This window comes from Mustelus asterias, chromosome 27 (assembly GCF_964213995.1).
Source record: "Mustelus asterias chromosome 27, sMusAst1.hap1.1, whole genome shotgun sequence".
Lineage (NCBI taxonomy): Eukaryota > Metazoa > Chordata > Chondrichthyes > Carcharhiniformes > Triakidae > Mustelus > Mustelus asterias.
In genome coordinates, this window is record NC_135827.1 from 20,614,227 (window position 1) to 20,627,983 (window position 13,757).

At 48.1% G+C, this 13,757-nt stretch overlaps 1 protein-coding gene across 1 annotated transcript in view; it reads right to left on the minus strand.

Annotated features, from left to right (window-relative positions):
- The window catches only part of LOC144479862 (beta-galactosidase-1-like protein 2), a 75,274-nt gene extending 73,953 nt beyond the window's left edge, over nt 1–1,321 (minus strand). Inside the window, exon 1 of the mRNA XM_078198873.1 lies at nt 1,080–1,321. Coding sequence (XP_078054999.1) covers nt 1,080–1,204 — 125 coding nt within the window. The 5' untranslated portion in view covers nt 1,205–1,321. The remainder of the gene's footprint in view (nt 1–1,079) is intronic.
- Nucleotides 1,322–13,757: the final 12,436 nt, after the last annotated feature.

Genomic DNA, 13,757 nt, shown 5'->3' on the forward strand with positions numbered 1-13,757 from the left:
GTTATGGAGCGTGCCCCCACTCTCCCCCAGTTATAGAGCGTGCCCCCACTCTCCCCCAGTTATAGAGCGTGCCCCCACTCTCCCCCAGTTATAGAGCGTGCCCCCACTCTCCCCCAGTTATAGAGCGTGCCCCCACTCTCCCCCAGTTATAGAGCGTGCCCCCACTCTCCCCCAGTTATAGAGCGTGCCCCCACTCTCCCCCAGTTATAGAGCGTGCCCCCACTCTCCCCCAGTTATAGAGCGTGCCCCCACTCTCCCCCAGTTATAGAGCGTGCCCCCACTCTCCCCCAGTTATAGAGCGTGCCCCCACTCTCCCCCAGTTATAGAGCGTGCCCCCACTCTCCCCCAGTTATAGAGCGTGCCCCCACTCTCCCCCAGTTATAGAGCGTGCCCCCACTCTCCCCCAGTTATAGAGCGTGCCCCCACTCTCCCCCAGTTATAGAGCGTGCCCCCACTCTCCCCCAGTTATAGAGCGTGCCCCCACTCTCCCCAGTTATAGAGCGTGCCCCCACTCTCCCCCAGTTATAGAGCGTGCCCCCACTCTCCCCCAGTTATAGAGCGTGCCCCCACTCTCCCCCAGTTATAGAGTGTGCCCCCACTCTCCCCCAGTTATAGAGCGTGCCCCCACTCTCCCCCAGTTATAGAGCGTGCCCCCACTCTCCCCCAGTTATAGAGTGTGCCCCCACTCTCCCCCAGTTATAGAGTGTGCCCCCACTCTCCCCCAGTTATAGAGTGTGCCCCACTCTCTCCCAGTTATAGAGTGTGCCCCCACTCTCCCCCAGTTATAGAGTGTGCCCCCACTCTCCCCCAGTTATAGAGTGTGCCCCCACTCTCCCCCAGTTATAGAGTGTGCCCCCACTCTCCCCCAGTTATAGAGTGTGCCCCCACTCTCCCCCAGTTATAGAGTGTGCCCCCACTCTCCCCCAGTTATAGAGTGTGCCCCCACTCTCCCCCAGTTATAGAGTGTGCCCCCACTCTCTCCCAGTTATAGTGTGACCCCCCCCCCGTCCCCGTTATAGAGTGTGTTCTCCCCTCCCCCACTCTTCCCCCCGCCCGCAGTGTTAGCCCCCGCCCCCTACCTGAGTCTGTACACAATCAGCGCCGCCACTATCAGAAGCAGGAGGCCGATTCTCCGCACATGCTCCCTCCTGAGCGCGATGATCTGCATGGACCTTGCTCCTTTCTGTGCGAGCAGCTTGAACATGACAGGCGGAGCGGCCTCGCCTGCAGTCCCGGTGTGAGCGAGCCTCCCTCCCCCTCAGCCCCGCTCAGCGCACTCTCCGCTCCGGCTCCCACACCAGCTCAGCACGCACGCGCACTCCCTCTGCTTCCATTGGCTGACAACTTTCTTTTCCCCATTGGCTGGCTATGCTTCACCCCCTATTGGTTGTCCTTCCCTCATGCTCCTCTCCCATTGGTTATTCTACCCCCCCGTGCTCAGCTCCTATTGGTTGGCCCACTCTTCATTGCCTCGCCCCTCTGATTGTCCTCCCCTCTTCCCATTGGCTCGCTGTTCCATCAGCCTCCGCCCCCATTGGCTAAAATCCCCCTCCATGCTCTGTCCCCATTGGTCCACATGTGACCCACTCCCCTCCCCCTCCCAGCTGAGCCGCCAATTCCATTGGTCCCTTCAGGCCCTTCCGACCTCTGATTGGAGGATCGAAAGGCCAATCTGCAGCCGAGGGAGCTGTGATTGGTTATTTCACAAAGCTCATGGTGATTGGATAGAAGTTTTCAGAATGTTGAGAAGCAGGGAGAAAGTTTTCAAAACTGGAGAGTTTCACACCAGTGGTTCCCAAACTTTTTTCACTGGGCTGCACTTTCGGAATAAAAATTTGCTCGCGCCACACCGAATTTTTTATTGATAAGAAACACATTCAAAAACAAAAAAAAACTCCTAGCAGTGCTTGATTCATAACATAGAACACAACTATTTTATAATATGGTCATGGGACATCCAGAAAGTATAAAACAATCACTTTGGAAAAATATCTAATCCATGTTTAAATGTTTCTTTGATTGTCCTTGAATCTTCCCGCCACACTTGCCATCCTCTCTTGCCGCACCAGTGTGGCGCACTGCACCCTTTTGGAACCACTGGTTTAACAGAACCAGAGAGAGGGAGTGTGAGGGGAGGGAGGGAGTGTGAGGGGGGAGGGAGGGAGTGTGAGGGGGGAGGGAGGGAGTGTGAGGGGGAGGAAGGCAGTGTGAGGGGGGAGGGAGGGAGTGTGAGGGAGGGAGTGTGAGGGAGGGAGTGTGAGGGGAGGGAGGGAGTGTGAGGGGGAGGAAGGCAGTGTGAGGGGGGAGAGAGGGAGTGTGAGGGAGGGAGTGTGAGGGAGGGAGGGAGTGTGAGGGGAGGGAGGGAGTGTGAGGGGGAGGTAGGGAGTGTGGGGGTGGGAGGGAGTGTGAGGGGGAGAGGGAGTGTGAGGGGAGAGAGGGAGGGGGAGGGAGGGAGTGCGGAGAAAGAGCGAGGGAGTGTGAGGAAAGAGTGAGGGAGAGCGGGAATGCAAGGAAAGAATGAGGGAGATTGAGGGGAAAGAGTGGGGATGAGGGAGAGGGTTGTGGAGGAGGAGTGAGCAAAGAGTGAATATGAGGGAGAGGATTATAGAAAATGACTGAGGAAAGTTAAAAGTCTCACAACACCAGGTTAAAGTCCAACAGGTTTATTTGGAATCACGAGCTTTTGGAGCACTGCTCCTTCATCCCCCTCCATTCACCTGATGAAGAAGCAGCGATTCCAAATAAACCTGTTGCACTTTAACCTGGTGTTGTGAGACTTCTTACTGTGCCCACCCCAGTCCAACACCGGCATCTCCACATCATGAGTGGGGAAAGGGTGAGGGAGAGGGTTATGGAGGGGGAGTGCGGGAGAGAGGGAGTCAGTTTGTGGAAAGAGAGAGTGTCAGAGTGAGAATGTGGAGGTGGAGGCAATTCTCCCGTCCTGCCCGCCACAGGAATTGTAGCGGGCGAGGTTCGGACCACGCAAAGGTCCATTGACCTCGGATGGGATTCTCCGGTTTTGGGACGAGCGCGGCCGGAGAATCCCACCCATGGTGTGGGGAGGTGCAGTGAGGGAGAAGGAGTGAGGAAGAGAGAGTGAATGTCGGTGAGAGGTAGTCTGGGGTGGTGGCTGATGGACTTTCTGGAGTATGCCACCTTCTTGCCTATTCATTTTGTGTGAGAGTCAGTGAGCTGACCAGGCATGGGCTGTGCCAGGAGGCCACCGACAGCCAGGCAATAATCCCTTTCAATGTGTAGAGCTGCTCCTTTAAGAGACAAATATACAGAAGCATAATTGCAGGTCACACCAAATTCTGTAAACCAAGACCTTGCACACTTTTACAACTTTAAGGTGTGGCAATATGTTGGCATTATCCCTGCTTTTTGTGGCAGCCACAAAAAGACATTGTTTGCAGTTCATGCCTTGTATATTATTTTACCATTTGTCAACAGAAAGAAAATGGACCAATTAGATTTCTATCACATTATATTGTATCACATTTCGGTAACAGCTTAAATGTAATGAAAAGAAGTGGAGGAAGGCAGCCAAGTGAAAAGTATTGGAATTCTTCACACAGCTGCAGGTACAAAAGCATTCTCAACTACTGATCTACTTATTTGTCATTTCTGGAATCTTGCTCTCAAAATTGTCTGAACTGAAATCAAGAAGCCGCTTGGACTGACAAGTGGCAAGTGACATTCGCGCCACAAAAGTGCCAGGCAACAAGAGAAAATCTAGTCATCGCCTCTTGAAATTCAATGGTTTATCATTACTGAATTGCCCATTATCAGCATCCTCAGGATTACATGCGAAATATAGAAACTTTAAAACTAGAAGCAGGAGTAGACCATTCGACACATCGATCTTGCTCCGCCATTCATGGCTAATCATCAAATTCAATATCCTGATTTCCGCCCCCCACCATATCGCTTGATCTCTTTAGCCCCAAGAGCTATATCTAATTTCTTCTTGAAATCATGCAATGCGTTGGCCTCAACTACTTTCTGTAGTAATGAATTCCACAGGCTTACCACTCTCTGGATGAAGAAATTTTTTCATCACCTCAGTCCTAAAAGGTTTACCCCTTATATTCAAACTATGACCCCTAGTTCTGGACTCTCCCACCATCAGGAACATTCTTTCTGCATCTTCCCTGCCTAATCCTGTTAGGTATGGTATGCTTTGTATAGCGTGCAAGAAACAATACTTTTCACTGTATACTAATACATGTGACAATAATAAATCAAATCAAATCATCTAGAAGGACAAAGACATATGGAAACACCACCACCTGGAATTTCCTCTCCAAGCCACTCATCATCCTGACTTGGAAATATATACCATTGTTCCTTCACTGTCGCTGAGTCAAAATCCTGGACCTACTTCCCTAACAGTATTGTGGGTGTACCGACACCAAATGGACAGCAGCGGTTCAAGAAGGCGGCTCACCGCCACCTTCTCAAAGGAATTAGGGATGGGTAATAAATTCTGGCCTGGCCAGCGAATTAATGAATAAAATAAAACTCATCAATAGATTAACATTATGTTTCATAATAAGAACGGAAGCAACTGAAATAAGCTTGAGATCATTACCAAATTCGTGAGTTGGTGAAGTGTACATTTCAGAATTTCCACCCTTGACGGGAATTTCTGATTTACAAAAGGCTGGTTTACAAAAGGGTTCTGCTGATGTCGAACCAGACCCTATCCCCACAGATAAATTCCATTCATTTCACCCAGTGACAGACACAGACAAATGACAAAATTAGGATAGGGTGACCTCCAAACTTATACTTTAAAATGTGTTTCACTGTTTAAAAGCCACAATTTTTCAGAAACAGTTCATTAAGCTGGAAGTACTTTTGTAAATGAAGACTTCAATTGTGTTTGAAGTCTTGTGTTTTTTTATCTCACTGCACGTCTCCAAAAATCGTTGTATACAAGTTCATAACTTGCAGGGAGTTGACATGATGCTTCTACGTTTTGTCAGGCCAGTGTCTGAACTGTTCTTCTCAAACATGGTGACAAAGTATACCAAGATCTCCCATAGCTATGTACCTTTCCTTGGGACTGAAGCTACAGAGAAATGAAATGGAATAGAAACCCATGAAGACAGGAGCAGGAATTGGAACAAGGAAGCATGACTTATCGTATTTATACAGAATAGTCTCATGAATGGTGATAGCAACTTTCATACTTTTCAGCTTGACATTGCAATAAGGAATGATGATAGATGTTCCAAAGGATGCCAAGGAACCTGGCACAGGTTCATGACCCAGTTCATGAATATCAGGTGCAGTAGCAACAGCTGCGAAACAGCTGAGAGTTAGTCATAGGTGACTAGAGCACAGTTAGATTTTAGCAAACTCTGTAGAACAAAAAACAAAGAAAATTAAGCACAGGAACAGGCACTTCGGCCCTCGAAGCCTGCACTGACCATGCTGCCCGACTGAACTAAAACCCCCTACCCTTCTGGGGACCATATCCCTCTATTCCCACCCTATTCATGTATTTGTCTAGACACCCCTTAAAAATTACTATCGTATCTACTTCTACTACCTCCCCCAGCAGCGAGTTCCAGGCACCCACCACCCCTGTGTAAAAAAAACTTGCCTCGTACATCTCCTTTAAACCTTGCCCCTCACGCCTTAAACCTACGCCCCCGAGTAATTAATTCTTCCACCCTGGGAAAAAGCTTCTGACTATCCATTCTGTCCATGCCCCTCATAATCTTGTAGACTTCTATCAGGTCACCCCTCAACCTCTGTCGTTCCAATGAGAACAAACCAAGTTTCTCCAACCTCTCCCCATAGCTAATGCCCTCCATGCCAGGCAACATCCTGGTAAATCTTTTCTGACCCACTCCAAAGCTCCCACATCCTTCTGGTGACCAGAATTGAACACTATATTCCAAGTGCGGCCTAACTAAGTTTCCATAAAGCTGCAACATGACTTGCCAATTTTTAAACTCAATACTCCGGCCGATGAAGGCAAGCATGCCGTACGCCTTCTTGACTACCTTCTCCATTTGCATTGCCACTTTCAGTGACCTGTGTACCCGTACACCCAGATCCCTCTGCCTATCAATACTCTTAAGGGTTCTGCCATTTGCTGTATATTTCCTATCTGTAAAAGACCTTCCAAAATGCATTACCTCACATTTGTCCGGATTAAACTCCATCTGCCATCTCTCCGCCCAAGTCTCCAACCAATCTGTATCCTGCTGTATCCTCTGATGGTCCTCATCGCTATTCGCAATTCCACCAACCTTTGTGTCGTCCGCAAACTTACTAATCAAACCAGCCACATTTTCCTCCAAATCATTTATATATATATTGCAAACAGCAAAGATCCCAGCACTGATCCCTGAGGAACACCACTTGTCACAGCCCTCCATTCAAAAACGCATCCTTCCACTGCTACCGTCTGTCTTCTATGACCAAGCCAGTTCTGTATCCATCTTGCCAGCTCACCTCCGATCACCTTCTGTGCCAGTCTGCTATGAGGGACTTTGTCAAAGGTCAAGAAAATTCTTACTCCTCACCGCTAACCATCACATCTTAATTCCTTTCTCCTTCATCATACAAAGAAACCAAACACTAAACAGTCCTTAATTCTAAATATTCCAGTGATTTATTTAAATGTCTTAAATCTGGAGTGTCTCTGCCCTCCTGTTTGTATGTTGTTTGGAACCCTTCGCTGAGTCCATCTGGAAGGATTTGGGCATTAGAGGGGTAATGATCTCAGGCAGCAGATACACTCAGGTTAAAGTCTCCCTGTACATGGATGACATCACTGTCTTTTGCTCAGATCCACAGTCGCTGCACAGACTGATCAACGTCTGAAACCAATTTGAGCAGGCCTTGGTTGCCAAGGTAAATCATGGCAAGAAAAAGGTCATGTTCTTTGGGAACTGGGCAGACCAATACTTAGTCCCCTTCACTGTCAGGTCAGATGGCTTGCAGTGCTGGGGATATGGTTAAGAGGGAGCAGGGCATGTATTAGAAACTGTAGGGAGCGAGTAGGTATAATTAACCAAAAACATTGCTTCCTCTCCATTGCAGGTTCCTTCACAGTTGCTGGGTCAAAATCCTGGAATTCCCTCCCTAAATACATTGTGGGTCAACCCGCAGCATGTGGACTGCAGCGATTCAAGAAGGCAGTTCACCACCACCTTCTGAAGGGCAACTAGGGATGGGCAATAAATGCTGGCCAGCCAGTGATGGCCATTTCCAACAAATGAATAAAAAAGGTAAGAACCTGGTCATCAGGTGTGACAGACTCTTGGGCCGGAATTTTACCAGCCCGCCTGCCACGGAAATTAGAACGGGTGAGGGGCAGACAATGGGAATGTCCATTGACCTCAGGTGGGATTTTACGGTTTCCGCATGAGCGAGGCCATAAAATCTCACCCTTGGTGTTGCTGTCCGCAGCACAGGTCTAGTCCATTCCCCACTCCTGCACTATGGAAATCACCTGAGCCATTTTCCACTTCATTGGGGATGTGATAAACAGACCTCTGGATAAAGTGGGAAAAAAATGCCCAATATCACCCTGTTCTTGATGGTTGCCTTTGTGTGTGGCTACATTAAGCTGTGTGTAGATCCTCGGTTCGCAAACACCAAATGTCATTACATACCGAGGTTTTACCTGTGCCCTGTGTTGTGAAGGATGGGTCTGGCAGCACTACCACAGAGCGCTCCAAGTATTTGGACTGTGCCATACCACTTGTCCCTTGTGGAAATGTTTATGCGGAAAAACATCTTTGAAAACAAGTCCATCAGGCAGTGGTCTGCATGTAATGTTCTAGAGACCCTTGGTGGATCTTATCGGATGATTCACTGAGCAGACTGTCAGAGTCATCTGGCAGAATGCCTCATCACCAGAACTTTCCAACAAGCACCAAGACCTAGCTTTGCTGGTGATGAGAAAGGCCCTCCCCATCAGATCCTTCCTACGCGGCCTAAGTTTCAGCCCATGTGTACATTGACCTCAAGATGATTGTGGTGGGGAAGAGACCATTGTCCTCCTCCATGTGGAATACGCCTTTGCAAAGAAGGTATGGAGAGAGATGGGGTAGTTTTTGTCAAGGTTCATCTCGATCAGATGCGTGACGCAAGACTCTGTGCTCTACGGACTGTTCCCAGGGATGCATTCCGAGACAAACACCAGCTGCTGCTGGAGGATCATCAACTCAGTGAAAGATGCTCTTTGGTTTGCCCAAAACATTTTGGTCTTCCAGTACAGGAAGCTGTCCTCGACAGAGTGTTGCACTCCAAAGCCCAAGGCTGTGAGCTGAGGAATGCACTAAAGCTTGGGGCAGCTGTGGCAGAGGCGCAATGGGGAAGGTCGATGGATACTGATTTAAATCAATGAACAAAAGAATCAATATTGACATGAGGAAAAACCTGTGCAGCGAGTAGTTAGGATTTGGAATGCACTACCTGAGTGTGTGGTGGATTAAATAGTGGTTTTCAGAATGGAATTTGATAATTATCTAATGAGAGAAAAGTTGCAGGGCTGTGGAGAAAGGACATGGGAATGGGACAAACTGAGTTGCTCCTACAGAGGGGTGGGATGAATATAATGGGCCAAATGGCCACCTTCTGTGCTGTAACCACACTACGATTAACGATTAGGATTTTACATAGAAACAGAAAAACTACAGCACAAACAGGCCCTTTGGCCCACAAGTTGTGCCGAACACATCCCTACCTTCTAGACCTACCTATAACCCTCCATCCTATTAAGCTCCATGTACTCATCCAGGAGTCTCTTAATTGAGACTATTGAGTTCGCCTCCACCACCACTGATGGCAGCCGATTCCACTCACCCACCACCCTCTGTGTGAAAAACTTACCCCTAACATCTCCCCTGTACCTACCCCCCCCCAGCACCCTGAACCTGTGTCCTCTCGTAGTAGACATTTCCACCCTGGGAAAAAGCCTCTGAGAGTCCACCCGATCTATGCCTCTCAACATCTTATATATCTCTATTAGGTCTCCTCTCATCCTACATCTCTCCAAGGAGAAAAGACCAAGCTCCCTCAGCCTATCCTCATAATGCATGCCACTCAATCCAGGCTACATCCTTGTAAATCTCCTCTGCACCCTCTCAATCTTTTCCACATCCTTCCTATAATGAGGCGACCAGAACTGAGCACAATACTCCAAGTGGGGTCTGACGAGGGTCTTATATAGCTGCATCATTATCCCCGGACTCCTAAACTCAATCCCTCGATTGATAAAGGCCAGCACACCATACGCCTTCTTGACCACCTCCTCCACCTGCGGGGCCGATTTTAGAGTCCTATGGACCCGGACCCCAAGGTCCTTCTGATCCTCTACAGTACTAAGAGTCTTTCCCTTTATATTGTACTCCTTCATCCCATTTGACCTACCAAAATGGGCCACGACGCATTTATCTGGGTTGAAGTCCATCTGCCACTTCTCCGCCCAGTCTTGCATCCTATCTATGTCCCTCTGTAACTTCTGACATCCCTCCAGACTATCCACAACCCCACCAACCTTCGTGTCGTCGGCAAACTTACCAACCCATCCCTCCGCTTTCTCATCCAGGTCATTTATGAAAATGACAAACAGCAAGGGTCCCAGAACAGATCCCTGGGGCACACCACTGGTGACCAACCTCCATTTAGATAAAGACCTATCTATACCCACTCTCTGCCTCCTTTGGGCAAGCCAGTTCTGGATCCACCGGGCAGCAGCCCCTTGGATCCCATGCCCTCTCACTTTTTCTCGAAGCCTTGCATGGGGGACCTTATCGAACGCCTTGCTAAAATCCATATAAACCACATCTACCGCCTTCCCTTCGTCAATGTGTTTAGTCACATTTTCGAAGAACTCCACCAGGCTCGTAAGGCACGATCTGCCCTTGACAAAGCCATGCTGAGTATTCTTGAGCATACTGAACCTCTCTAAATGATCATATATCCTGTCCCTCCGGATCTTCTCCATCAGTTTACCAACCACTGAGGTTAGACTCACCGGTCGGTAATTACCTGGGCTATCCCTATTCCCCTTCTTGAAAATAGGAACCACATCCGCAATCCTCCAATCCTCCGGCACCTCTCCCGTCTCCATCGACGACGCAAAGATCATCGCCAGAGGCTCTGCAATCTCTTCCCTCACCCCCCCACAGTAACCTGGGGTACATCCCATCCGGACCCGGCGACTTATCTATCTTGTAGCAAAATAACTTCTATGCACATACTCTGATTTCAAATCATTAAGATTTCGCTGACATTGTTCCAACATGCTTGTGTTTTCCATTCACTCTCTGTGCTCCTTCCTTCCCGGCTAACCAGATTACTTCCTGAAATAAACCCTCAGAAATCGGTGTCCCTTTCCCAAACCTAGGTTTATTTACATAGTCAGCAACACTCCGCAAGGTGCTTCCTCATACAGACCATAAACACGGAGTGCCAGTAACCCTGACACTCCACATTATATACACAGGCAGGGCTCCCTGGTAAGCCAACCCATTAATGACTTAAACAGGGAGCTCGTATTCTAAGCGGTCCACCTCGTGCGCCTCGCTAAAGTCATTACACTTCCCTGCACATTTCACTTTTCCATCTCCTTGAGTGTGGTGATGTCTCACTTCCACCTCACTCAGACGAATATTCATCTCTTCAGTTTGAGACTCTGACTCTTTCCCTTCTGGATTATAACACTCTTGTGTTGACAACTTCTACATGCAAATCCAAAGTGCATTTCAGTAGTCTACACATAAAACTGTTATTAAATAACATTAAATGTTTAAAATGAATTTGATTAATTTTCAAATGTAATACATGAAAAGTGCTGGTAAAGTTTAAATCCAGTAAGAAGTTTAACAACACCAGGTTAAAGTCCAACAGGTTTATTTGGTAGCAAAAGCCACACAAGCTACCAAATCACTTTTGCTACCAAATAAACCTGTTGGACTTTAACCTGGTGTTGTTAAACTTCTTACTGTGTTTACCCCAGTCCAACACCGGCATCTCCACATCAAGTTTAAATCACCAACCTTGCTGTTTGAATTCCCAAGCAAGCTGCTGCCTGACCTCAGTGGGCATTCACAGCACTACAAGTGTCATGAAGGCCTCCACTATGCTGCGCTGCGCTGAAAGGCTTCCTGGGTCACTGCACCGGAGGCTCCTAGGGGAGGTCAAAATCGGAAGTGTGGCCTGAAACAAAGGGGCATGAAGACGAGGAGGCAATGGCACAGTGGTATTGTCACAGGGGCCCTGAGCAAGACCCAGGTTCAAATCCCATCTCATTGCAGATGGTGAAATTTGAATTCAATAAAAATCTGGTATTATGATGACCGTGGAACCATTGTCTTTTGTTGTAAAAACACATCTTGTTTACTAATGTCCTACAGGGAAGAAAATCTGCCATCTTTACCTGGTCTGGCTTACATGGCGGCACGGTGGCACAATGGTTAGCACTGCTGCTTCAGCGCCAGGGACCCAGGTTCGACTCCCGGCTTGGGTGACTGTCTGTGTGGAGTTTGCACATTCTTCCTGTGTCTGCGTGGGTTTCCTCCGGGTGCTTCGGCTTCCTTCCACAGTCCAAAGATGTGCGGGTTAGGTTGATTGGCCATGCTAAATTGCTCCTTAAAGTGAGGGGGATTAGTAGGGTAAATATGCGGGGTTATGGGATAGGGCCTGGGTGGGATTGTGGACGGTGCAGGCTCGATGGACCAAATGGCCTCCTTCTGTACTGCAGGGATTCTATGATTCTATTCTATGATTTTATGTGACTCCAAATCTACAGCAATATGGGTGACTCTCAAATGCCTTCTGAAATACAGGACAATTAGGGATGAACAATAAATGTCGAACCAGTCAGTGACTGGCATCCCGTAAATGAATTTTAAAAAAGATTTTTTTTGTCTGGTAAACACCAGGCGCAACAGTTCCAATGCTGACTGGAAAATCTGGTCCATGAAGTTTATTCACATGTCCCAATCTGTCGTGAAATGGGAGAATATTTGCAGATGCTTCTGCAGCTGCTGCTTGCTCCATATTGCACTGCATTGATTTTAAACATCATTGGCTGTCTCCACACAGCAGGATAATGGACTGTCGATCAGCCATTTGCTGTAATTAGCCAGAGTGATAAGCAGAACCTCCATTTGTATCTGATGGTCTGTTAACATTCTTCTCTTCATGGCATAATGTCTGAAATAATTATCCACTCACTCTGTCGTCAGGGCTTTTTTTTCATTCATTCGTGGGACTTGGGCATTGCTGGCTAGGCCAGCATTTATTGCCCATCCCTAGTTGCCCTTCAGAAGGTGGTGATGAGCTGCCTTGAAACGCTGCAGTCCACGTGCTGTGTGTTGATCCACAATGATGTGGAGATGCCGGCGTTGGATTGGGGTAAACACAGTAAGAAGTCTCACAACACTAGGTTAAAGTCCAACAGGTTTATTTGGTAGCACAAGCCACTAGCTTTCGGAGCGCTGCCCCTTCATCAGGTGATGAAGGGTGACAAAAGCTAGTGACTTGTGCTACCAACTAAACCTGTTGGACTTTAACCTGGTGTTGTGAGACTTCTTACTTGATCCACAATGCCATTAGGGAGGGAATTCCAGGATTTCCAGTGACTGTGAAGGAACGGTGATTTATTTCCAAGTCAGATTAGTGAGTGGATTAGAGGGGACCTTGCAGGTGGTGGTGTTCCTATCTGCTGCCCTTGTCCTTCTAGATGGAAGTGGTCATGGGTTTGGAAGGTGCTGTCTAAGGATCTTTGGTGAATTGCTGCAGTGATCTTGTAGATAGTACACACTGCTGCTACTGAGCGTCGGTGGTGGAGGGTGTGGATGTTTGTAGATGTAGTGCCAATCAAGCGTGCTGCTTTGTCCTGAGTCATGGCAAGCTTCTTGAGTGTTGTTGGAGTTGCACCCTCCCAGGCAAGTGAGGAGTATTCCATCACATTCCTGACTTTTGACCCAGTGACTGCGAAGGAACAGCGATATATTTCCAAGTGAGGATGGTGAGTGGCATGGAGGGGAACTTACAGGTGGTAGGGTTCCCATGTATCTGCTGCCCCTTGTCCTTCTAGATGGAAGTGGTCATGGGTTTGAAAGGTGCTGCCTAAGGACCTTTGGTGAATTGCTGCAGTGCATCTTGTAGATAGTACACATTGGTGGTGAAGGGATTAAATGTTTGTAGATGTGGTGCCAATCAAACAGGCTGCTTTGTCCTGGATGGTGTCAAGCTTCTTGAGTGTTGTTGGAGCTGCACCCTCCCAGGCAAGCGGGGAGATTCCCTCACACTCCTGACTTGTGCCTTGTAGATAGTGGACAGGTTCTGGGGAATCAGGAAGTGAGTTACTTTCTGTAGTATTCCTAGCCTCTGACTTGCTCTTGTAGTCACTGTGTTTATGTGGCGAGTCCAGTTGAGTTTCTGGTCAATGGTAACCCCAAGGATGTTGGCATCACTGAATGTCAAGGGGCCGTAGTTAGATTGCCTCTTATTGGTGATGGTCATTGCCTGGCATTTGTGTGGTGCGAATGACATGTTTTATGCCTCTGCCCAACTTCATCCACTTTCACATTTTTATCCTTTGTCTGTCATGCACCGTGTGTCTCACTGTGTGACAATTCATCATCTAAACTCTTTGTACCCCCTTGAGTGGGTTTCACTGGACTACTTAGTGCAAGGCAAAGGATCAATTCTAGATGAGTGACCGGTCATTGGTGTTCCCAAAGATAGAGGGGACAGCAAGGTCTTGCTATCTG